General features: G+C 29.0%; 1 protein-coding gene across 3 annotated transcripts in view; it reads left to right on the forward strand.

The window, feature by feature from the left end:
* The window catches only part of LOC115885130 (band 7 protein AGAP004871), a 251,901-nt gene extending 230,942 nt beyond the window's left edge, over positions 1-20,959 (forward strand). The window contains exon 7 of one of the 3 annotated variants that reach the window (XM_030903919.1): positions 11,923-12,388. In XM_030903919.1, coding sequence (XP_030759779.1) covers positions 11,923-12,078 — 156 coding nt within the window. In that variant the 3' untranslated portion in view covers positions 12,079-12,388. Of the gene's footprint in view, positions 1-9,584; positions 10,435-11,922; positions 12,389-20,411 lie in introns of those variants that run through there. The other 2 variants (XM_030903921.1, XM_030903920.1) reach the window with 2 other exon arrangements.
* Positions 20,960-27,355: the final 6,396 nt, after the last annotated feature.

A 27,355-nucleotide genomic window follows, 5' to 3' on the forward strand; every position in this document is an offset into this window, starting at 1 on the left:
TCTTGCAAATTTTGAGGTATAATTAGAGGAAAAGTTAAAAGTTTGATAATTTTTTCTACCAATTGCAAATGTCTACCACTAATTTTGACGTTCTGAATGTTTACATTGAAGTTAAAGGAACAGACTTCTACGCTAATTGAAACCACCAATTTATTCCACTTATTGCGAGGTTCTGAACGCTGAACTGCAGATATATGAAACTATAATTAAAAATACATAAAAAATGTTTAACCATCAGGGAAGTTTTTATGTAAAAAATGACAGAAAATACAATTTACCTGTAAATCAAAATTACGTTTTTACTTCCCATTATACAATATTCTTTTTTTCCATTTAACAAACTTTCAAGCTTAATACCATGTAATTTTCTCACAAAGCTATTATTTTGCGATGAAGAACTTTTAATTAAAAAATCTATAAAAACGATATTAAAAAGTCGTTTAGTCAGAATTTCCTAAACCCTATTCGCCATAAAATTTTAATTTTAAAATATCTAATTAAGATGTCATAAATATGAAGGCATAAAATTGGTGTAAGGTTAGAGCCTAATAAATTCTGCAGGAATTACCTTTTGACAAACTGTCTATTTCAACCGAGCATGAATATGAAATGAGGCAACGTCGTAACGTGGCAAATTCAGGTGTCGTTAGATACTGTCATCGACAATATAAACTAAAATTATTTAAATTAAATACTAAAACGCCAGCAAGCCCAAGATTATATACTTTATTTAGTTTGGAATGTCTTGCTAGCTCACAGAAATAAGTAAATCTAGAGAGATTCTAAGATTCTAATTCGTATTGATACAACCGTCACGTTTGGGTGTGCCATTGCGATAAAAAAAAAAGTAGTACAATTAATTTAATCTGCTGGTCTATAATAAAATATTTTTAAAACTTGAAAAATTGCCCATTTTTAAAAGACAGGTAAATTTTTTATGCTTTTATTTCGCCACTTATACCTACCAATTATTACAAATTCATGGTAACGCCTAAAAAGTTAGGTGGCATACACTTTTTTGTATTGTTTTCATAGTGACGACGATATCCACTTCTCGATATCCTTATAGACCAGGAGTTGGGACTACTAATTCTTGTACTACTTGTTTTTTATCGCGATGGTACATACGGAAATATCAGTGTATTTAAAAAATATCAATTGAATAGACATAGGCACCAGAGCAAAAATTTAACGAGAGAATTTTTGTTACTAATGTCTATCCTTTTGTGGCGGGTTTATTTCTAGAAAAATACCGGGATATACAGGGTGGTCCGAATTGTATTTAGGAAAGTTTGGCAGCATATTCAGCAGATAAAAATAATTAAAAAAGTTTGTATAAATGCATGTCCTAAAATGCTTCGTGTCGCAGATACAGGGTGTAGAACTTTCATTGTTATTTCGATTTTTTACAAATAATTTCGGACATAACATCGATATTTGTTTGAAAATTATTGGTGTCTGTACGTATTATGACGTGTATAATTACAACGTACGCCACGTAAAATTTGCGAACGGCCGGCATACGTAGGAGCATCCGTCGTCGGCCACAGAGCATATAATTCTTCGTATTTCTAGTAAACGATTCCCGACGTTATCTGTTATTGGTATATGATAGGTCAATTGTTTGTTGTCAAAAAATGTTTGACGGTTGACGGTTCAACGGTTTCGTAGGCGTAACCTCACTTTGCGTATCAGTGATTTGTGGATTTGTGCAATTATATTTTACTTTTTGTTTTCTCCTTAAATAAATGGGCAGCGACTTTTTTAAGATAGTATATATACAACATTTAAAAGAATTGGAATCAGTACCTCACATGCATGTGGGAGGAGGATGGGGTCTGCTGGTTTCCTAAGCTAAAATGTTGGTGAAGTGCGAGTCGAACTCGCGCACGAAGGGTTTGAGTGATTACTGAGTGAAAAATCATACACTTCTGCCGTTTTTTTTTCATAAAAGAGTAACGGTTCTCGAGATATTTGGAATCGAAATAATCAATACATGTCATCATTGGCAAAAATTGGACATACTGACAAGATAGTTATTTGACTGAAATCATAAATTTGAAATGTTTTCATGCCAAAGGTTCAACAGAAACTATTTCATATCAATTTTTTTCTGCAAAAAATAACGGTTAATTAGAAAAATGTTCCCAAATTTATCATTGCAGTCAAATAACTATCTAGTCAATATGTTTAATTTTTATCAATGGTGTATTGATAATTTCCATTCCAAATATCTTGGGAACTTACTCGTAGCGACTTTTACCAAGACACTTTTTTTACGTAAAAATTGTCGGAAATGAATATTTTTTCTCTCATTAGTTTTATACAGGTATGGACGAAAGTTTATTAGTCTTCAAACTAGTTAAAAAATATTTAGGTAGCGCCCCCTACAAGTAGGAGTAATATTGACATCGAAATTTCTAATGTCAAAAAATACCCAGACACCAATTTTCATCCAAATATTGGCATTAGTTCAGGAATTATTTTGAAAAAAATGAAATCAAAATGAAAATTAAACACCCTGTATCTCCAAAACGAAGCGTTTTAGGACATACATTTATACGATTTTTTTTTACTCATTTTTACCTGCAGAATATGCTGCCGAACTTTCCCGAATACAATTCGGACCACCCTGTAGATTTCGCCACTGAAAGTGACCTTTAAAGAATAAAGAGGTATTTTTTATAAACATCACTGCGTTGATCCAAAGGAAACCAACTCATTAGTGGTATTTTACTTATAAAACAAATTTGCCTAATCGAGAAAAATTTTATGATGATAAAAACTTTCCAGGAAGTATACAGGGTTGTTCACCACATACGACACGGAGTATTGTATCTAAACGATTACATTTTTACAAATTTCAAGTTTTGGGTTCGATGAAGGACTATTAGAGGTACAATTTAAAAATAATTTTACAAGATACAGAGTGTCCCAAATAAGTAAAAAATATCAAAGTTGTATTTTTTTAAATGGAACACCCTCTATATTATTACATTTTTAGTTTCTACCATTAAAATAAAGGTAAATTTGATTAAGGTTTATTATACTTAAACCTTACCGTTTTTGAAATATTTTCAATTTTGTGAAATTGCAGTAAAAATGTTAAGGCTTTATTTCTCCAAGGGTATCAAAGTTTTTATTACTAAATATTTACTGAAGTTTATTTATTGATCAGTTATTGTGTTGCAATAATAAAAATAATACTACGTTATACAGAGTGTCTAAAAATTTATTTTAAATAATTTCTAGCTTTAAACACCAATAACTTCTTTAATTTAAATAGAACGCCTTGTATATTTTAGGAGAATCAGATGCACAATTTAATTGTCTATCAAATTGTATTATACCATTTTTTACCTATCCCTTCAAGTTTTCGTAGAAAATGCATTTTCTTATAATTTAGACCCCATTTATCAATAGACCCATGGAATATTGACATATTAGATTGTTTTTAAAGCAACAAATGTACAAAATGTACAGGCTAGTAATATTATCGTTTTTAGAAAAATTATAATATTACTAGCCCATTTGTATGCAAAAAGCAAACTATTTAAATCTTTATAAAAGAGTAGGTTTTGGGTTCGATGAAGGACTATTAGAGGTACAATTTAAAAATAGTAATATATACCATTAATTAAATATAACACCATTATTTCCGCCCATATACTAATTAATTACATACTTAATTGTGTTCGTTAATAAATTATTCTAAATAAATGTGGATTTGAGTCAGAAATCAATATAATAATAAGTTATCAAAATTAACGTCTCTGTTGTTATAAATAAGCATTTATTAAAAAATGAAATATCATTTTAAGGTGTTACTTTTTACCACACCGTCAAATACATATACAAAACACAGTTTTTTAGTATTTGGGGCAATTATTATTAATCAACGCAAACAGTCAGTTAATGTAGTTTGAATACTAGCATCATATTAATTGGTTTGGTTTGGTCTTTAACAAATATTTAAACAGTTTTTTTTTTATTTTTTAGTGAAATAACCGAATTATATCGACAATATTAGTATCTGTACTCTTTAAAAATTTGGTACATCTTTAAAAATAATTTAAAATGTCAATATTTCATGGGTATATTGATAAATAAGTTCTAAATTACAAGAAAATGCATTTTCAACGGAGACTTAAAGAGATAGGTAAAAAATGGTATAATACAATTTGATAGAAAATTAAATTGAGCATCTGATTCTCGTAAAATATACAGGGTGTTCCATAAATAATAATATAACACGTTATATTATTATTTATGGAAACCATAATATAATAAATTAACACCATAATATAATAAATTAAACACGTTATTGCCGTTTGAAGCTGATAATTATTTAAAATAAATTTTTAGACACTCTGTATAAGGTAGTATTATTTTTATTATTGCAACACAATAACTGATCAATAAATAAACTTCAGTAAATATTTAGTATTAAAAACTTTAATACCCTTGGAGAAATGAAGCCTTAAATTTTTTACTGCAATTTCACAAAATTGAAAATATTTCAAAAACGGTAAGGTTTAAGTATAATAAACTCTAATCAAATATACCTTTATTTTAATCGTAGAAACTAAAAATGTAATAATATACAGGGTGTTCCGTTTAAAAAAATACAACTTTGATATTTTTTACTTGTTTGAGACACTCTGTATCTTGTAAAATTATTTTTAAATTGTACCTCTAATAGTCCTTCATCGAACCCAAAACTTACAATTTGTAGAAACCTGATCGTTTAGCTACAATACTCCGTGTCGTATGTAGTGAACAACCCTGTATATCTGCGGTCGCCAGAAGCGAAAAAAACACAAAGAACAAAGAAAAGCAAACTAAAATATCTAAATACAACAACTATTCAATTTTTTTAACAGCCTTTTAAAAAAACCTCTTGTATTTTTTGTTTAAATGTTATCGTTTTTTTAATTATAATTTTTGCATTGTTAAAGTTTACTCTGTGCCCTGTGTTCCATGAATGCTGACAAATCTTAGATTTGCAAAGCCCTTTTTTAAATAATATCTATACTCCTTAATTGTTTTATCAAGAAAACTGTTGTTTATAGTGGTACTGCAATTGATTACAAAGCGTTATTATTATATTAGGGTCTATCTACATTTACTTATTTCTCTGGGCTTGCTATCTTCTTTACATATTTCTTTTTCATCTTCCCTTTGTTGCGACAGGTAAGAAAATTCCATTTGCAAATTTGTCTTTTTACCGTTTAATGAGGCTTTCTGGCGTTTTATGCAAATTATAATGATCACCATAAATGTTTTATGTAGATGGAATTTTTATTATTTGGTTTTGAGCGTGGTAATAGGGTATTAATGTAAGTAGGGTATGTATATAAGGTATCCTTGAAATGCATTTAAAATTAAAATTTTTTCTTTTGTAATTTACAGAAATGCTTTAGGTATGTTACTTTACATAACTTACATGTTACTTTTCATAATTTTTGATTTTATGTTCCACCTTTACTTTTTTTTAATATTTGTATTTGTAATATCTATCTAGTACACTCTGCATGTACTTAGTAGATCTTAAAAAAATAATAAATAGTTTTATACATCGGTGTCTAATTATTTTATTTAGTTTTTCTTATAATGATAATCATTAAAATAATATGAAAAATAATTAATAAAACACTGTTTTTCTTTCAAACTTTAGTAAAAGTATAAATGAGCTTTTTTAGGTTGTAGTTGTTACCATTTTTACTAATTTATGGTTGAAGTAAGTTGCTAGGGTAACAACAATTCGATTCTTTAGCTTGTTTTTATTGACAATTCATGACTAAAGCCACAAACATAGATAAAGGAAACAAGTTTGGATTAGAATGCTAGGCTTGCCGCCAAAACTTATAATTTCTTTTGGAGCGCATACGTTGCATTGTAGGGCGCTGCTATAGCGTTTGCTATGGTTGCTATAAAGTCCCCGGATATATATCTAGGGACTTTAGGTTGCTAAGAACAACCGCAAACCAGAACAGAAATATTTTTTTCTTGTCAAAGTGAGAATCTTCAAAAATTATTAAATCTTTCAAAATCTAAACCGCTCTCATTGAAAAAAAAATCGAAAAGTCTTTAAAGCGTCCATTTTTAAAGTAATTATTGCTAACTTGTGAGTTTAATTTAAGTTTTATTTTTTCAAACCCGTGATAATTGTGAAAAAGTGGCATTAAAAACTTCAAAAGTTGTGCTGTGAACTGTGAACTGCAAAAACCATCGTGAATCGTGGCATAACGTCGGTTTCCAATGTTTCATAGGTATTTCATGCATGTTCTTATATAAAATAAAGTTTTTTTATATGCAACACACTGTATTTTATTTAAAAAATTGAAAGAAAATTATTATAAATTCGAATAAATAATATTTGGCAATATAATTCCCGAAAAAGACGAACCGCTCCGAAATTATTATTATTATTAAGCTTTGGAAAGCGACCGTTGTAAGAATAGTCCCAAATGGTATTTACATTGTCCTTATGGGCACTTTCTAATCTCTGGCAACGGCCTAGCAACGTTGAAACACCGGTTCCCATTAGAACACTGAAGGACGGGTGACCAGTTCGAAACTCTGTATCGTGCTGTTGTCCAAGAGAAAATTGTAAAATCTATTGATACACACTGCTCATTCACGCCGCGCCGGTTCGAGGCCGGATGAGATTGGATATCTCGTGAGTAAGAGATAATTTAGACACTTCCTAAGTCGGTAGGCTACTGACCATGATATGGCCGAGGACCGCGGTTTGGATTCCGCGTAAAAAAGTAGGCCCCGTCTAGATTAGCCCTGGCAGCAAAAAGGAGACGTTAACTGAAATCTTTACTTTTCTTTTACTTTCTAATCTAAACTTGTTTCTTTTATCTATGAGTATAAACGTTTTCTGGCGTGTTATAAAATAGCATTATAGTCAAACAAGTTACATACATTAAAAAGGATACTTTACCTACGTTTATAGAAAAACTTTTTTATTATTTGAAAGTTTGTCTATTTTTCTTGATTGATGAATCTATGTCGAACACGTGTGTATTTTTATTGATGTTACTTATATTATAATTAGGTAATAAAATCAATAGATGTATGTGGAATATATTTTCTATATGTGGAATATATTTATTATTATTAACATTAAATTTTAAAAATCCTGTGTTATAGTAACTAAAGATATTTTGCATATATTAAAGCATTTCTGTATATTGTTGTATGGATTTGATATTTTATTTAAGTTTAATAGCTCAAATAAGAAAGCTTTTTAATTAGTGTTATGAATATTGGCGCTAATCGAATTTTATTGTTTAGGTATAGAATTTTTTATTTAATTTTTTGTAACACTTTTTTTTTAAAGTAATCTGTGACCTGATCGGAAGAAAATATTTCATTGAGGATTAATATTTCTTTATGCAGAATTATAACCGTATGAGATAGACATATAGCTTCTATAGAATTTTTATATTCTTTGCCTGATATGTTGCATTGGGTATGATTTTTATGCATTATAAACAACCTTATGTAAAATACAGATATGAGGATTTCTCGAGGAATTGCTGTATTTATTATTACTATAATCGTATAAAGGATTGAGTCTTTTTTTGGAGTTATTTATTTTTTCTAGCGGTGATGGTATAAAGTTTTCTTAATGTTTTCCGTTATCATATAAAAAAGTATATTATTAATAAATATTCTATTTTAAAATATAATACAGCTAAAATAATAAATCTAATAATAAAGCACAGAAAAAAGACAAACATTTAAGTTATAAATGAATTGTAAATGCAAAAATTCATCATATATTTATTATAAGTTTTATGTTTGCTGTGTATATGTTACGGGTAAGTCCAAAATAATGTTAATCTCCGTATCACCCGGCTAATCTCAGATAATAACATAAAACAAAACAACCAAAACCAAACCCAAACATTAACTGGTTAATGTCGATACTTACCGCTCTGGGAGTTTAACCGTTACATATTTATATAAATTTAACGGACTATAAATAGCCCATATTAACCCAAGAGTTAATATTTGTAGATGTTTATATTTTTACGCTATTTAATTTATAGATTTTCCTTTTATATTATAGGAAATCGCATTTATATTAATTAATATAACTTTAATATATATTTTTTGAGAATAAAAAAATGCGGTATAAACAAAACTGGCGAAAATTGTGATTCAATGTATGAATAATACAGGGTGAGTCAAAGATAGAGTAAAATCCATTATTTCATTTGTTTCGAGGTTTGCAAAACATGTTAAATATAAAAGTTATTAATATTAAAATTCTACTATTAGATTCATTAATAGTCTTTGTAATATTTGAATTTGTTTAAACAAATGTTGGATTTCAGTGTTGAAAAAAATTGTTAGTGATGCTATTGCTAACTATGATGTTTTTGCATAAATGAATTAAAATAAAGAGTAAAAATTGAAAAATTCAGAATAGACAGGCAAATTATTAAAAATAGGTATATCGTATACCTTATAAAAGTTGAAGAAATTAAATATATTAAATATATTAAATAAATTATAAAATCTATCAGGAAAAATGATAATATATATATATAAATGATATAGGCTGTGCCATTTAAAAAATTTGAGAGTTTTTAATTTTAAGTAGTTGAAATTCATAAATATGTATTGTAGTATCTAATTAAAATAGCTTTACATATATATTTTTCTTCATCTCTATAAAACTCTCCTACCAAATTTTAGTAGTCTAACTTCAGAAACAATGGCATCACTGACAATTACTGAAATCTAACATTTTTTGTTTAAACAAATTAAAATATTACAGAAACTATTTATTTTAGGTATATCACAACATTATATATAAAAAAGTTATAGAATTTTACACAGAATCTAAAAATAAAATAAAAAATAGGGTATTGCATTTAAAAAAAACATATGTTATATCCGCCACACTTTTTGAAGCACCCTGTATACTCTATTATAATTTTAACATGTGTATCTTAACCTTTTCTATAACTCTTATATTTAACATTCTTTTGTAAATCTCTAAACAAATGAGATAATGGACTTTATTCTATCGTTGACTCATCCTGTACAAACAATATTAACAATATTTCACCCATTCCTTAGTCAGTTTATTCAATGACTAATCATAAAAAGTAGGTTTATAATATTTTGAATATAATTCGTAAATAATTTTTTATAAAAAGTTTAAAATTCATTTTTATTCGTATTTAACAGTTTTATTTAATAGACAATTGAATCATTCTAATAAATATAAATTAGTAATATCGGAATATTTTGTACTAAAATAATAACATTGGAGCTTTATGCTGTACATATAATGCACCAATGTGTCTCCTGTTATCCCACATTATCCCTTTAATCCCTTACATTTCCCAAAGGGTTGAATCCTTTGTTCCTAACCAGCAAAGAATTTTATTTTCCCAGGTCAATATTTTACTTTATTTTTTTTGTTTACTCTCACGGTTCGTGTATTTTCTTTAAAAAACTCGGGTCACAGATTAAATAAACATAAAACTTTTTTTTATTTATTCTAATTTATTTTGGATCTACATTAGAATATCCCATTTTCTTTCTTTTTAAAGACGTTGAACACAATCTCCACCGAAAAGAATTCTACAATCGTTTTCCCCCTGCCCATCGATATTCTGTCATATTTTATGAAGCATATGGAACAGAAGCAGTAAAAATATTAGTAATGTGACACGGCTCTTATGTATAATTTATCTGTTCAACGATATAAAAGACTTTTTCTTTGATAAAACAATTCGAAAGGAGAATAAAAGCAGAAAATTCAAATACGTTTTTTCGTAAATTTTATGATGAGGATAAATATATGGCCCTCAAGCATTTTATATTGAAAAAAAATAATATATGAAAGAATACGTTTCTTGAATTTGAAAATTTTTACTGGGACAAATTTATAAACGTATTTGAATTTAATCGCTTTGTCGTTGCAGTACATACAGCTGTTTGTATTTAACTTTGTAATTACTTTTAGAGAAAGAAAAACTATTTTATATAAAATTGAATATCATTTAATGGTTATATTATATTATCGAACCATGAGACACAATATGCTTTATTAACAAATTGATATTACTATATTATACAATATACATGCTAGGCATAGCATCTAAGACTATTTTTTAGAATCCAAACTTTTATAATTATGTTGTCATAACCTGTTATTAATATTGCCTTTTATTTGAAAATGACAATGAATTTTAATTAGATATCATAATTTAATGATTTATGATTCACTTTTCTTTCTTAAAATTATTTCTGTGTATTCTCTTCGGCGAGGAGTACAAACATCTTAAGAAGTTTGCTTATTAAACCACACAATAATGCAAAAAATAAAGCACAAATAGTATTAAAACATATTTTTTCCATAGCAACTGTTAAAATTGCCTTATATCTAATAAAAATAGTAGATAAAATAGTACTTCAACCGCAAGGGTAGATTAAATGATATTTTAACAGCGAGGATAAGTTAAAAACTTAAAAACTCCATTTTTGAAAATTTTTGTATTCCTTTTCATAAGTTATTCGGGATTTAAATGGAAGTAGTTTGGATATGGCGTTTGTCACCTCAGCCTGAATATCTGTTTGTGATTTACTTATTTTGTTTTGAGCCATTTCTGGCTACAATTCAATCAGCAATCGACACGAAAGAGAATTAAAAAATATTGACTCAAAACTGACAACTAAAGAGACAGCTTTATTTATTTGTCAAATTACGTAGAAACCAACGCCAACCCAGCACAATATTTTTTCTACTCGTAATAAATTCCTTGAAATAATAATTTCTGAATATATTTCTGAATATAACTCGCTATGGAAAAAAATATTGTTTTATACACGACGATAAAATTGTATTATCGTCTCCCGAAATTAATTAATCTTTTCGGTCGACGATAAAATACCATTTTATCGTCTTGTATAAAATATAACTATTATTTGAGAATTTTGGTAATGAAAGTGAAATGGGAGCCAACTTACGATAAATATTGTTTTTAAGCGTGACCATATCGAGCATATTGCTGATAAATCTAAAGTAAACGTTGCTCAATACAGAAGAATCGAATGTAAGAATTTAAGATCAGACATCTTGCTAAAAATAACTAAAAATATTAAATTTTAAACAATATTTTTGATAAAAACATACTTTTAAAACGAACCTAGCTTAAGCACAAATAAGAATTTTTAGAGTTTTAGAAAACTATAAACATTAAAGTTAGTATTTCGTTAGATATAGGAATATGTTTAAGTGAATACGATTTACAGCCTATGACCATACATTTTATCTAGAGTTTAGACAAACGTAGAGTATAGAGTTTAAATAATTGATAAAAGTTCAATGTTACTGGCTAAGTAAAATATTACATATTATAATAATGTTGCAGTATTAGAAAAATGCATAGCATTTTAAAAATAAATACTATATTATACATTAGAGAATTTCGAGAATATATATGTAAATGTTTAAACTTGTTCTTAGACTATATTTTAGATTGTAAGTGATCATTCTTATACGGTATATATTTTCCTATATTAGAGTCAAAAGTATCAGGTCTTGGGTTACTTAATTTTTCGATGTTTTGACAGCATGCTACCGCTTTATATACAGGGTGCGTACAATCACTACGGAGTGTTTGGAGCACAGACGTTTTTAACATCAGAGAAAACTAAGGAATATTTCGAAGTTTGATAACAATTTTTTAATGTGTTTTGATGCATGACTATTAAAACTTTTTAATATCACTTTTTTGTCTTTTTGTAATTTACGAATGTACCCTTTTCAAACACTCTAAAGTGCTACATGGATTTTAGCGAAGCAAGAGGGGTATTGCCTTTTATTTTTGAGGAGTAAAAGGTGTGCCTTCTTGTGTCGGAGTAAGAATACAGTTTCCTTTCTAGACCCTGTCGAAAATTTGTCACGGAAAGTTTTCCACAATCGTGTACCCCATACCTTTGGATCTAGCCGCCCCTTTTAAGGATCATTTTAAGGACTTAGATATATTTAGAAATAAGGTTAAAGATAAAGAGCATCTAATTGACGTTATCGAGAAATAAGGTTCTGGACTTGAGGTCTTCTCTTCAGTTATAGGGACACGACTAGGACTAAGACCTTTTAGACCACGGCCACAGCGGGCACAGTCTTTCAGACTAGCAACAAATAGCTCGTGGTTGCTAATCTACTCCAGAGACTGTGCTCGCTCTCTCAAATTTATTTCATTAGTCGTATATATTTATTAAAACTTCAACAATGTAAAATAACGGGAAATAACCATTTTAAACGATTTGTCGTATCAGCAAAATGCTAGTTATGCAATGGAATTGATTCGCTGATTGATTAAAGAATTTTTTTGGCCTGAATAAAAAATATTAAAAAAGGGGCCAAAAATAACAAGGTTAAATTAACAAAAGAAAAGTAACATAATGCCAAATATATAAAGGCTGAATTAGATGAAATATAATCGTTTAAGCTTTCTAAATGTGACAGTATAATAAATGTTTGTGTGTTTAATAAGCAAGCCTTAAGATCACCTAAGATTTATATAAAATTCACCGTACTTCACTACGTGTTTTATTAAATTATATGTGTTGTGATTAAATATTTATATAAGTTAAATTATACGCAAATTACAAAAGAAGTATCAGAGTAAATTTAAATTTAAATGGAGAATTTTGCGACGATTTTAAAATACCTTCTACCAAAGTTAATATCAATTTGTTATTGGCAAAACTTTATATTGTTGGGGATTTAGTTTGTAATTAATTATTTTTGAACAAATATAAAACAATCGATATTTCATAACGTATTTTTAATTATTTTTTTGCTCTATATATCTCTATAATAAGTTCATTATTGGTATTGACCTATTTGTTAAAAATATATGGATTATTCTTAAATTTTTATTGATGTTTCATGAAAAGAAGTTATCTGTGTTAAAATGTTATACTAATTATTGAACAATTATTGGTATTAAACAATAGAGCTAGGTAATTCCCTTTAACATGTAATTTGTGGCTTAAGTTTGTTAAATAATATCTCTACGATATTGTATTTTCGAAGTTCTGGTACAAGTTAATTTAAATGAATCATTTCAAAATAACAAACGTTAAATACGGGGTGGTTCGAATTGTATTCATGAAACTTCGGCAGTATATTCTGCGCATAAAAATAAGTAAAAAATTCATATAAATTTATGTCCTAAAATGCGTTGTTTCATAGATACAGAGTGTTGAAGTTTCAGTTTTATTTCGATTTTTTCCAGATAATTTTTGAGCTAATAAGCTTTTTTATTTGAATGAAAATTTATGTCTGGTTGTTTTTTGACATGGGAAATTTCATTTCGATGTTAGTATGACTCCTACTTGTGGGGGCACCACCTACATATTTTTAGCTGTTTTGAAGAGTAATAACTTTTTGTCCGTACCTGTATTACACTACTGAGTGAAAAAATATAAATTTTCGTAATCTGTTAAGTAAAAAATGTCACTTGGTAAAAATCGCTACGAGTAATTGTTCTCAAGATATTTGGAATCGAAATAGTCAATGCATGTAAAATAATTGATAAAAATTATACATTTTGACTGGATAGTTATTAGTCTAATATAATAAATTGACAATTTTCTTGTGGCAAATATTCAACAGAAGCTGTTTTGACGTATTTTTTTTTCTAGAAAAAATCATGATTAGCTTAAAAAAATAAAAAGTTTCCGAATTTATCATTTTATTCAAATAACTAATATTTAGTCTCAACATGTTTATTTTTTGTCAATAATGACATGTACTATTTTCCTTTCAAATATCTTGAAAACGGTTGCTCGTAGCGATTTTTACCAAAATACTTTTTACACGTAGAAAATTACGGAAATGTATTCTTTTTTACCTAGTAGTTTTATACAGGTACCGACGAAAAGTTATTACTCTTCAAATTAGTTAAAAATCGGTGACGCCCCCTACAAATAGGTGTCATATTGACATTGGAATCAAATTTATCATGTCAAAAACACCCAAACACCAATTTTCATCCAAATGTCGACGTTAGTTAGAAATAAAAATGAAACTTCTACACCCTGTAATTCCAAAACGAAGCATTTTAGAACATAAATTTATATGATCTTTTATACTTATTTTAATCAGTAGAATATGCTGCCGGTGTCCCGAATATATAACGGACCACACTTTATAAAAATTAGATACTTTGAAACCATAATTTATTAAAGAAGTACAACTTAGGTTGGAATGTTGGTTATTTCAGCAAGAAATCCACAAAAGTATTACACAAAGTTACACACTAGCACACCAAAAACACTTTATTTTAATTTTTGTACACATTTTTTTCCTACCACGTTTGTACATAGTCAGATGGGCTACCACTACCAGTTAGTGGCTTCAAAACATGTTAAAGATGGCGGCCATCTACATCATCACCAATTAATAGCGTTGTCAGATTTTAAATATTCGAGATTTTATGACCATCCAGAATTACATCCCGGTGGCTGTATAATATGACTTTTCTTAGGATAAAATGTAAATTTGGCAACACTGGGCTTAATAGATTGACTAGAGATGTAATTCTGGATAGCTTGATGATTTGGTGGAATCTTGAATATCTGGAAATGGCGGGCATATTTAACATCTGGTAAAGCTATTAACTGATGATGTAGATGACCGCCATCTCTAACATCTTTTGAAGCAACTAAGTGGTAGACAGTGGTAGACCCGCCTGCCTATCTACACACGTTAGTACGATCAGCAAATAAAAAAATCAGCAAACTCTAATAAACTAATTTTAACTATTTTCTGATGGTATGGTTAAAGAAACACGCGTCTATATTTAAAATATAGTATTTTGATGTTTAGTGACAGTTTTAAAAAAAATATATAATTGATAGAATTTTAGATTTGTGTTTATTATACAAAGTGAATCTTAATTGAGTGGAAATATTTTCATGGATGGTAGATCTCGATAAAAGAAACATATTTTCTCTTTTTCGTTTTTCAAGTAAGTCCAAAATAACCGAGTTATTTGACTTTTGATTGAAATTTTGCCCCGAAAAAAATATTTTTTGCTTAAGTTTTGAGAACCACTGGACCTTTTCTGGGTTTTCTTTCTTGTTAATTTAATCTACTATCTATGTTGCCATATTATAAAAAAATTAAATGTTTTAATTTTGTTTTCACAAAAAAAATATTTGCATTTACTTAAGACTTGCCCTGTATATTATCAAATTAAAGCCACGTATATAGGAATTACCTAGATTTATTGTTGATTATATATTTTCATTTTGAGACATATTATGTGTAATCATATACCTACTATTATAATTCCCCTAAAAGTACTTTTAATATTTTGATAGTTTATTTTTATATGATCTCATCATTAAAACCATTTAGATATACTTAAGCATATATTTATATTAAAATTGTTATTTTATATCGCATAAATCAAACCTATTATACAGGGTGTCTCATTATTCCGTGGACATAGAACTACTATGTATTTTTGGAATAAAAATAAGGTCATTGGAAATAATTTACCTCTATACAAAACTGCTTCGTTTGTTAGCTAGATGGCAACACATTTTTTCAGATATCTTGAGAACCGTTATTCCGATTTGAATAAGATTTTGGGTGTTTATGTTTTGTTAAGTGCTTTAACATTTGGCTAATGCACTTAGCAAAACATAGACTCCCAAAATATCATACAAATCGGAATAAAGGATCTTAAAATATCAGGAAAAATGTGTTTATTTTTTTAAAGTTTCATGCCCTCTACCGTACGAACGAAGCACTTTTGTATAGAGGGAAATTGTATTCAATAAACTTATATTGATTCCAAAAATACGTAGTAGTTCTATGTCCACGAAATATTGGGACAACATGTATACCACCAATCTTTCACGTTCTATAAATGTTTTCTAAAGATTTTTCTATACTATTACGAAAGAATGTCTATTGTACTGTTTTGATGTTGTATAGTTTGTAAAATTGTAGTTGGTAAAAATATCCACATATATCAGTGTGTGTTTAATTGTAAGACTATAAACGAATTTATCATATTTGTGTATTTTATGAGACCTTAACCTAAAAAGGCTTGTCACCGATTGGTTTTCTTTGAGTAATCGCGAACAGGAATCAGTGGAAGCCAGTGAGGGTTCGGGTAATTTTATATTCACAACTTTAGCACATATTATGTATGAAATGGACACATATTTTAACTCATTAAAAGTCATTCTGAAAGTAAAGTTGTTTTTGTTCTTGTGTGCCTGTGCGTTTTATACTCACCCTACTTGAATTCTTGTGCTTTTAGCATTAAAAATAGTTTCACATTTCACCAGCTTTCTAGCTTTATCGTTTGTGATTGTCCAGTGTCAACTATGATCCTTTAGATTTAAAAATATGTCAAAATTTAAATGTTAGGTCCACAACTAATGAACAGCGTTAAGCAAATTGCCATTTGCATCAAATAACATTTCATACAAGGTGTTTTAAATTTTTTTTTTCAAACGTCATCAATTTATTAATTTTTGCGACGTGACTGACAACATAAAAAAGTCATTTTATCTCCTAGGCATAAAAGTAAAGCACTTTTATGCTTAGGCGAAAATATATTATTAAGCTGACATAAAATGTCAAATTCAACTAGCGTAACCATAGTTTCTCGATATATAATTACATACAAGGTATGACTTTTTTATATTATTTGGAACGTTTGAAATTGCCCAAAACTTATTTGTGGCGTTTGAAAAAAATAGTATGTTCTGTTCGGGGTAAAAATGACTTTTACCTCGGCTGTTTGTCATCTAAACGTACAGCCTCGCCACAAAAAGTGTCATTTACTCCTAATAAAACAATATACTTTTAGTTTAAATTTCTTGTTTTTATTAATGAATAAAACCAAAATTAACTTGGCTTTCAAAAATATTTTTGGCGGCTGGTTAGGTTAGGTTGTATAAAAAAATTTAAAATTAATACCTTTAATGTACTTTGAAGAATAAAATTAATAATTATACCCTGGCTGGTCATCCAAACTATGCGGTCTGGACTTTAAAGCTCCGCGCGCACTGAAGGGCGACAGACACGACCGGTCGGAAAGTCGATTGTAGCCGCGCACTGGAGTCGCACGATCGACGGTCGAGAGTACGGCACCAGCATAAATTTGAGAATAGACGAGGAGAAGTGTATTCAAATTTAGTCAAATTCATTCGGCATTTCAAAAAATTATAAAGTATTATTACTATTTATATTTTTATGCAACTTTTTATATTTTATGCTTTATGATGGAAATTAATATTATTTAGATCTTAACAAACCACATAAAATTAGTGAAATAGAGTGGAAGATGGGGATAAAATATAATACATGACTCTTAGCTTGACCGATTTTAACAAATTTGGTATAATTCAAGAGGGTTTAATTTGTTCTTTAAAAACAAAGCTAGATATGAAAAATAGCCAAATAAAACTTCTATTTTTAGTTTTTTTAATCTAAATAAGTGTCGTTACAAACATTTATATATTTGTGTTTACATTTTGTTTAATGATTGACGTTTCGACCAATTTTAATTCGGTCTTCTTCAGAATCTATAATATAGGTATAAATAATTTTCTACGTTTGAGGTAAGAAAAAATTATATATTAAACACATTGTTAGCGATAAAATTGTATTGTATATTATAGATTCTAAAGAAGACCGAATTAAAATTAGTCGAAACGTTAATCATTAAACAAAATGTAAACACAAGTTTCGTTTTATTCACTACTGACTTAAAACAAAGATTTTAAAAACTTAAAATATAATAAAAAAGTCAAAGAAAATTGAAAAAAGAAAAAATATAAATAGTTTTTATAGTACCGTATTATCGAAAAGGAACGGCATCAGCGATGACCATGAAATGAAGGTCGGTGCCATTTTATATGTAAATTTATATAGGAAATGTCATCAATGACGATTGATGACATTTCCAACTGGACGCCGTTTCTTTCTGTCATACGGTAGATATATGTACAAATATTTTATTCAAACATAAATATTATTTTCTCTATTTGTACCTTTTACGGAGCGATCAACATAGTAACATAGGATGACTATTTATCAGTTGTTATTACTAACGTCAAATCAAACCAAAAATTAAATAATATGATAAGTTTTTTGACGATATTTAAATTCGATTTTCAAAATAATGTGAGATAATCAAAACGAGATGAGAAATAAATGGGTTTAATCGGAAGATTTTCTAATTATTATTATTATTTATTATTAGGTTATTGAATAAGTGTAGTAAACAATATAGGTTACGTGCTTAATTTTTATAAAAAACCGAATATTAAGTATGATAGGGTCTCGTACACTTTCGATTAATAATTCATCGGACATGTTTAATGTAAAACCGCTCCACTAAAAACAGTCGCTCGGCGTAGACTATTCGCCCCCTCCCATGCATTCTCTGATTTCACCTGATGGCGCGAGTACCGCCGATAGCTCGAAGCGCACCGATCTAATGCGGTGCGCGGGCTTACATTTATTTCAACGTGAACTGAAAATTACGTGCCGCTCGCTCTCGCCGATACCTATTCAGTGCGCGCGGAGCTTAATGCGTGTGAGCGGCATACAATGTTGCCAGTTTCTTACGTTTATGGGAAAATGTGCGTAGAAAAATATAAGCTATTTTAAAAACTTTTATGCATACTACTGAAGTGAATATAATATATCTAAGCTTAATATAATTTATTATAGCTATAGTAGAATGAGTAACTAATCCAATCCTAGATGCAACATTTTTCGTAAACGAATACTTGTTTGGTTTAAAATTTTGATGCAAAATCCGGCAATACCACATAGAAGAATTGTATCGACCCAATTTTTATCTCTTTTTAATACATTTGACTTTCTATTAAGCTGTCTACATCACTGTCTTAAAATCCAGACCGCACAGTTTCGATGACCAAATCGGTATATTGAGAAACTATGGTTACGCTAGTTGAATTTGACACTTTGTCAGTTTAATAATATATTTTCGTACTCTTTTTTGCTTAGGCGTAAAAGTGCTTTAGTTTTATGCCCAGGCGTTAAAAATACTTTCTTATTTTGCCAATCAAAATTTGCAAAAATTAATACACTCAGATGTAAAAAACGCAACGGAAAAATTTTTGCTCAATTTTAAAGTGTGATATTTCTGTTATTTTTAGCTCTATTTTCATGAATTTTTTTAGAAAGTTTTACATAATTATATCAAATTTAATTCGTAAAGTAAGTTTTTTATAAGCTTTAGTATTTGGCATATTATACAGGGTTAATCGAGGGTTTTTTTACCTTAACTTTAAAACACCCTGTGCAATAATTTCGTGTGTGAATTTTCCTAAGATATAATTTTGCGGTCAGTACCATGACTCCTGAGCATTTTGTTTTTTGATTCATGACAATACATGCTTTGGTTAATTTTTAAGAGCGAAATGAACTGATTACGACCAATTTGCAATTTTTTCAATTATCATTATTTATTGATGTAATTTTTTAACATGACGAGATGATTTTGGTGACTATTGTCAGAACGTCATATTGCGCTGCATTGGATACTGTATACTAAATTAAAAATAAAGGTTAAATACTAAAGATACAGTCCTGGTTTTAATAAACACCGCGACGCTAACCATCCTGCCCAGCATTTCCCAAACGAATAGTTCATAGTGGTTTATAGTTCGCAATAATCTCCAAAATCGCCTTGTCATATTGAAAAACAACTTCAAAAAGAAATGATAATTGAAAAAATTGCAAATTGTTGATGACGAGTTCATTTCGCCCTTAAAAATTAACCAAAGCATGTATTGACATGATCCAAAAAACTAAATGCTCAGGAGACATGGTTCTGGCCGTAAACTTATACTTCAGGAAAATTTATACACGATATTATTGCACAGGGTGTTGTAAAGTTAAGGTAAAAAAACAACCCCTCGATTAACCCTGCATAATATGCAAAATATTAAAGTTTATAAAAAACTGAGTTTACGAATTAAAGTTGATGTAATTATATCAGCTTGCTAAAAAAATTATAAAAATAGGGCTAAAAATAACAAATATAACACTTTAAATTTGACCAAAAATTTCTCCGTTGCGTTTTTTTGCATCCGAGTGTATATTTGTGAGGTTTGGAAAAAAAAGTATTTTTAAAATACCTTGTATTTTTCACAAGCTTTTATTTGCTTTTAATAATATTCCTAAATCTCGAAAACCCTCTGAAGTTGATTATACAAACTAATATTACATTAAATTCATGTCATACTATCAACTTTTGAAAAAAAAGTCAATGAATTATTTTTGAATATTTGAGATTTATGAATGGAATATCCCTCATATTTGAGTATGATTGATATATTAAGTCATGGTTTTTCTTTAGACTCTCAACACTATTTCTGCCGAGAAGAACTCAACTATAGTATTCCCATTGCCTATCGATTTGCTTACCTACTTTGTGAAAGCTAGCGAAGCTGCCAAAGCTAATCAGATGTAAAGGAAATGTAAGATAAACATATTTTCCATGTCATCATCTTGCTATATATTTTATCGCTATAATTAATAATACAATTTATAACTAATATAAAGTGTTGTGTATTGTAAGTGCCTTTTAAAAGAACAACCGTTTATAGAAATCACAGTTTTTATTTGTTTAAATTATAGTCATAAGATAATTGGACCGGATGCACCTTTTGTGCGAATTTAAAATTTTTGAAAATTTATCTAAAGATAATCTAAGTGCACATAAAATATTAAAATAGTATGCACAACATATTATTTTTATATGAAATATATGCGACATTGTTAATCAGATTTAATATTTTGAATCAACTTATTGTTGAAAAATTATAAAATAGATTATGAGTATAAGGTATAGCTTTATAATTATAAAAAAATTGGCTAGGTTTGAAGAGATACTTATTGAAATAAGGTAAGTAATAAGTATTATAAGTACTGTGAAAAGTAACTCATATAGATGGTTTTTAAACACATTTGCCTTATAGAATTTTAAATAACTATTAAATATGCCTGGTAGTTTAAAACCTTTTTTTTTGCTTATGTTTAACGACGTTTTTATATTGATAAATATATATTCTTAATAGATACTTATATTGTTTGTACTATTCTAGAGCACATTCTTATAGGTTTAGATATTTAAGAAAAACCATACTGAATGTAAATTGATTGGCTGTAAATCTGTATTTTAAATAAAAATAAATAAAAACAATTAGGATTTATTTGTATCTCCTCATATTGAATATAAAATATCAATTAGTTCAAAGCTTTGACATCATTAAACATGATAGAAAATTTAAATCTACTTCTTTTAGAGGTCATCGATGGTTTTGGATTACAATCTCTATAAAGGTAAGTTAACTAAAAAATTAGAAAATTCTTAAATAAATAAATAAATTACTTATTTCTAATATAATCACAAGTGGTTATCCGATGCACAATTTCATATTAATTTTGTACAAAACATTGGACAATTCATTTGGAATCATTTTAAATTGTTTTTTTTTTCATTTGAATTGGAATGTATAGTCGAAAAATATATGATTGTATTAGACTCACTCAATAATTAAAGAATCATTATCATCGTGTCAAGATGTACAATTTTATATGGTTGAAAAAGTACAAATTAAATATTGTTATGGACAGGCCTGGGAACTGTCATAAAAGTCAAAAAGTTATTTTCATTGTATGATGCTTGTTATTTTTGAAGTTTTTATTTTTACGTTTAATGTTTTATCAGACTTTTCTATTGCAAAGGATGCAAGTGTGTTCAGTTTGAAGTTAATATAATTTTTCTTTCTGTAGAAACATCGGGTATGTAGGTATAGAAACATATTATACAGGGTGGACCAAACTGTATTCCGGAAACTTCGGCAGCATATTCTGCAGATAAAAATAAGTAAAAAAGTTAGTATAAATATATGTCTGAAAATGCTTCGTTTCGGATATACAGGGCGTTGTAGATGTATCATTTTTATTTCGATGTTTTCCAAATAATTTCTGAACTAAAGTCATAGACAAACAAATAAAAAGAGACTGGCAAATTAAATGGCAAAGAGAGGGACAACGTTCACGTAGCGAAACTCAGAACGCAAAATTTCGTTCTATTTATGTTGATCTGCGCATTGCGTCTATTGTGCCCACTATCTCATTCTAATATAACAAGAGAGAAAGAAGCAGCCATATAAAACGTAATTTCTAAATAGAAATTAGAACAATCGCCTTTCGTTTTCGTCATCATGCCAATCAAAATGACAACATCATGACAATTCGTCATGTTTGTTAATTTTTCTTTTGGTGATTTACCTTTTTTTCTAAACTCTCCATTTCATTGACTTATAAATATGGATAGGGAACAAATTTCGGTAACCCAAATTTCTTTATTCCATATATATAGGTATTTATATTTTGTTACTTATAATTTTCGGTTATACTATTTGTTATTTTATTTGCTGCAGGAGCCAGTATCATCTATTTTTTATAAGTATTGGTGCCCCCTTTCTCTGATAGATATGTTAAAGACACCCGGTAAAATAAAAGTACGTAGTTATATTTATCATCTTATTAAGAAAAAAGTAGAAGTAGTAGTGTCAAAAATATTTCGAACCTCTCTTAACATAACAAATTAATACAATTAATTTTTTTCATTTTTTGGGTAGGTAGTTTATAGTTGGTTTATAGTAACTAGAAACTTTATTAATATACCTATTTTACTTTTGTTTTAGGATTAAAACTGGACTTGAAAATGGTTCAGGATCGTGATTCTCGTAAAGTCTTCTTTGCTTGGATATTCACTTTGTTATTGCAAGTTTTTTCGAAAATGAGATTTTTAATGCCCTTTAAAAAATTGCCCGATCGTTTCCTGCAACAGTCAGTTCTTCTGCATTTAAAATTGGTAGGTGGGTGGAATAAACACTGTTATTTTTTGTTATTATATTATAAAAAGTTTATTTATTTTTATGTATAAATAGATATGCTTGTAAAACAATACAATTTTTGCTTTTTTTTATAATTTCCCTTATAATAGTAATATTCTTTCGTTCTGAAAGAAACTGCAAATTTTCACTTAAACTGATTTATTCCCTACACCACGTTCCCTTTACGTGGTATAGGGAATAAATCAGTTTAAGTGAAAATTTTCAGTTTCAGAATGAAATAATACTACTAATAATGGCTAATTTAATTTTTCCGCCATCCAGAATGTGTGATAATGTCTTACGGTACGTTTTATACCTATCTCTTTCTTTTTCATATAAAGCACACATAATAAAGAAAGATAGCAATAAAGACGTACGTGCTGACATGGTCCTGCTAATTGGTTTCAAAATTGTTATTCTGAGTTGCGCTACGGGAACGCGGTCCCACTCTTTACCATGGGATTTGTCAGTCGCTTTTTATTTGTTTGTCTTTGACTAAAGTCGATCTTTGGATGAAAATTAATGTAGGGGTTTTTTGACATGAGAAATTTGATTTTGATGTCAATATGACTCCTACTAGTAGAAGGCGCCACCTAGAGGTATTTTATCTGTTTTGAAGTATAATAACTTTTTGTCCGTACCTTTATAAAACTACCGAGTGAAAAAATATACATCTCTGTGACTTTTTACGTAAAAAATATTTCTTTGTAAAAATCGCTACGAGCAACCGTTCTCAGGATAGTTAGAATGGAAATAGTCAATACATGTCATATTTGACAAGAAATAAACACATTGAGAGAGAGAAAGAGAGAGAGTAGATATAGTTATTTCACTGAAATAATAAATTTGGATTTTTTTTTAATTTATTATAAATTTTTCTTCGAAAGAATTATGATAAAACAGTTTCTGTTCAACTGTTGGCACAAGAACATTTCACATTTATGATTTCAGTCTAATAACTATTTAGTCAACATGTTTAATTTATGTCAATGATGACAGGTATTGTTAATTTCGATTCCAAATATCTCGTAAACCATTACTCGTAGCGATTTTTACCGTAAAAGTCGAAGAGACTTTTTACGTAAAAAACGTTCAAAAAAAATTATATTTTTTACCCAGTAGTTTTACACAGGTACGGACGAAAAGTTATTATTCTTCAAACCAGTTAAAAATATGTAGGTGGCGCCCTCTACTAGTCATATTGACATCAAAGTCAAAAAACTCCCATACACCAATTTTCATCCAAATATTGATGTTACTTTAGAAATTATTTGGAAAAAATCGAAATAAAAATCAGAAATTAAGCATTTTAGGACATACATACGAACTTTCTTACTTATTTTTATTTGGAGAATATGCTGTCGAAGTTTCCGGAATACAGTCCGGACCACTTTGTATATTGAACCCTCAACTGGCGTGGTGAATTTTTGTAACGTTTATGGCGTGCTGGGGTCCTACGGAACCCAATTTCTTTTTTCGGTTTAAAATACATGATGAAGAGATTTTATAAAAAGCTTGTTATTTTAACACTGTTTACAATATATTCAAACTTGTGAACAAACAATTTCATTAATTTTCAACAAATTAATAAGAACGGAGACAAAAATAAAGCAAAAAAATATAACTTGGCTAAGAAACCCATAGAAATTAAAAGAGATATATATTTTATGATTTTACCGTACTCGTATTATTAAAAGTACAAACAACTGAAATGTGAAGCTAAAGTAATAAACATAAATTATTTTCAACAAAACTGCAAACCTTGAATGTACAGGGTGGGTCAAATTCGACGCTTTTAAATGGAAACACCATTTTCTATAGGAGATAGATGAAAACTAATATCGGTGTCTTGAGCTCAATTTTCATCAAAAACATGATGGTGAAAACCGCACATCAATCTGTTACCGTTTCGGAGTTACGGGGTGTTTTTCAAAAATGTGCATTTTTAATAAATCGCTGTAACTTTTTTGCTATGGAAAATTTTGTATTTCTATGAAAACATTTCCGAAGCATCTTTTCGCGTAGAATTTAATGGTTTAAGTATAATTTTTTTTAAATTAATAATTTAAGAGTTAACAACAGAAAAATTGATTTTTTATTTGGGACACCCTCTATATTTTTAATTAACTGAAAAGAATTTAAAATTACCTCTCCAAAAATATAGCACACTTGATATTTTGTTATAATCCCCTTCGAAATACAGAATTTTTAAAAGTTCGCCACTTTTAACTAGTTGGCTTTGGACCCCTTATTGATGATATGCCCTTAATGGAACTCGAAAACATATTTTTCCAGCAAGACGACGCACCGCCTCTGAACGCTGAAGTTATCAGCAAATTTGCACCCAATTTCAAGAATAATTGAATAGCTACCCAAGATCCCAGTCGTCGGCCGTCGAGGCCGCCTGACTTAGTGCCCATGGATCTAATCCTATGGATATATTTGCTGGAGAATAAAGTTTCCTTATTCTTTCGTATAATCTAGACAAGAATTAGAAATACTTAGCAGTTATGAGAGGGTATCTTTTACCCCTACTGAGTTAATAAATTCCGCGAGAAATGTTCAAAAACTGCCCCGTCTGTCCATAACAGAAGACGGTCGATATGTCGAACACCTGTAGCAAAATCTTATGTCTTGGTTTGCTATTTATTTTTATTGTTATTAGATATAATTTAAATGTATTGCTGTTGGTTAAATATATTTTAAATTGTTATAAAATTCTGCATCTCTCATAGCAAATATTATTTTCGTTTTAATTGATGCTCACATCTAGATTTTTTTTGCATTACAGCTGGGTGTCGTTCAAAGCCTATTTATTTAAAGGGGGCGAATTTTTATATACTCTATATCTCGAAGAGGAATCGAGCAAAATATCAAGTGTGTTATATTTTTGGAAAGGTAATTTTAAATTATTTCCAATAAATTAAAAATATACAGGATGTCCGATATAAAAAATCAAATTTTCTGTTGATAATTCTTAAATTATTAATTTAAAAAAAATTATACTTAAACCATTAAATTCTACGTAAAAAGGTGCTTTGGAAACGTTTTCATAAAAATAAAAAAATTTCCATAGCAAAAAAGTTTGACAGCGATTTGTTTAAAATGCATATTTTTGAAAAACACCCCGTAACTCCGAAACGGTAACAGATATTGATATGCGGTTTTCACCATCATGTTTTTGACAAGAATTGGGCTCCAGACACCGATATTATTTTTTGTCTATCTCCTATAGAAAAGGGTGTTTCCATTTAAAAGCGTCGAATTTGACCCACCCTGTACATAACTTTTTCAAATACAATTCATGCTAATATAGGATCTGCATTTGCCGCACATGGATCGTGCACATTTGATTCATGAAATTTTTGTTTTTTGTCATTTATTCATTGACATATGGTTGCCATATACCACATCTCTTTCTTTTCTGGTATTGATTGTTCAGTTTTCTCTCTTCTATAAGTAAGAGATTCAGAATCGGAGTTATGGTTACTCTTCGGAGAAAAATCAATGTCTCGATGGTCTTCATCTCACTTAAGCCTCTTTAAGTTCATCAAACCACTCAATTAATACTTCCTCAAAATTAGCGTCCCAGTGAGGCACACTTTTTAGACTACCCAGCATCCTAATAATGTAACATTCTTGGCGCAGTGGTGCCACACAGACTCCAATAAAATTTTAGCTCCCGCTGGTAGGAACAATACTTGATAAAATCAAGTGCGCCTTTAACAGTTGCATATTGGTACCCTAACTTAAAGGTAAATGGCGCGGCGGGGCCTAATTCTTAAACGTAAACATTTTACAGAGGTATAAATAGTGCTTGGGGTCCGCTGGACCCCACCACGCCAGTTGAGGGTTAAAAATCAATCTCGTCTTTATTTCTTATAAATTTTCGATAATAAAATTAAAAGTGAAGCAAACAGTAAATTTCGTGTTTTATTTCGTTCTCCCTCAGACATAAGGATTTGGTAGTCACGTGCACCGTCATTCCGCCTATCTGCGAAAAACAATCGACGGCTGCTTTCGACCGAAGCACGCCAACTTTAATGAGTTTATAAGTAGATTCGGATTGGTAAACTTTCGGCCTGTTCGTAAGCCAATCAAGTGGAGAAATTAGGAACTTTACTACGTAAGCCATGATGAGAATTCCGGTATGATTTATATGGCCGGAATAATGGACGAGAATATTGAAAAATTTGGTTATTATAAATTGGGGTGCTGACCTGGATAAACTTTTGTAAAATAATTAATTAATTAATTATTCCGTCTCTAAGGTTAGGTTATACATATACTACTAGAAAACTAGATATAACTAAAAAAAAACGATGGAGACAGAATCATTGGTCTGATAGCACTTTTGTTTCCGATAGATTTATATTTTGATTTTCCTTAAAAA

This window comes from Sitophilus oryzae, unplaced genomic scaffold (assembly GCF_002938485.1).
Source record: "Sitophilus oryzae breed Bouriz unplaced genomic scaffold, Soryzae_2.0 scaffold_374_pilon_pilon, whole genome shotgun sequence".
Taxonomy (NCBI): domain Eukaryota; kingdom Metazoa; phylum Arthropoda; class Insecta; order Coleoptera; family Curculionidae; genus Sitophilus; species Sitophilus oryzae.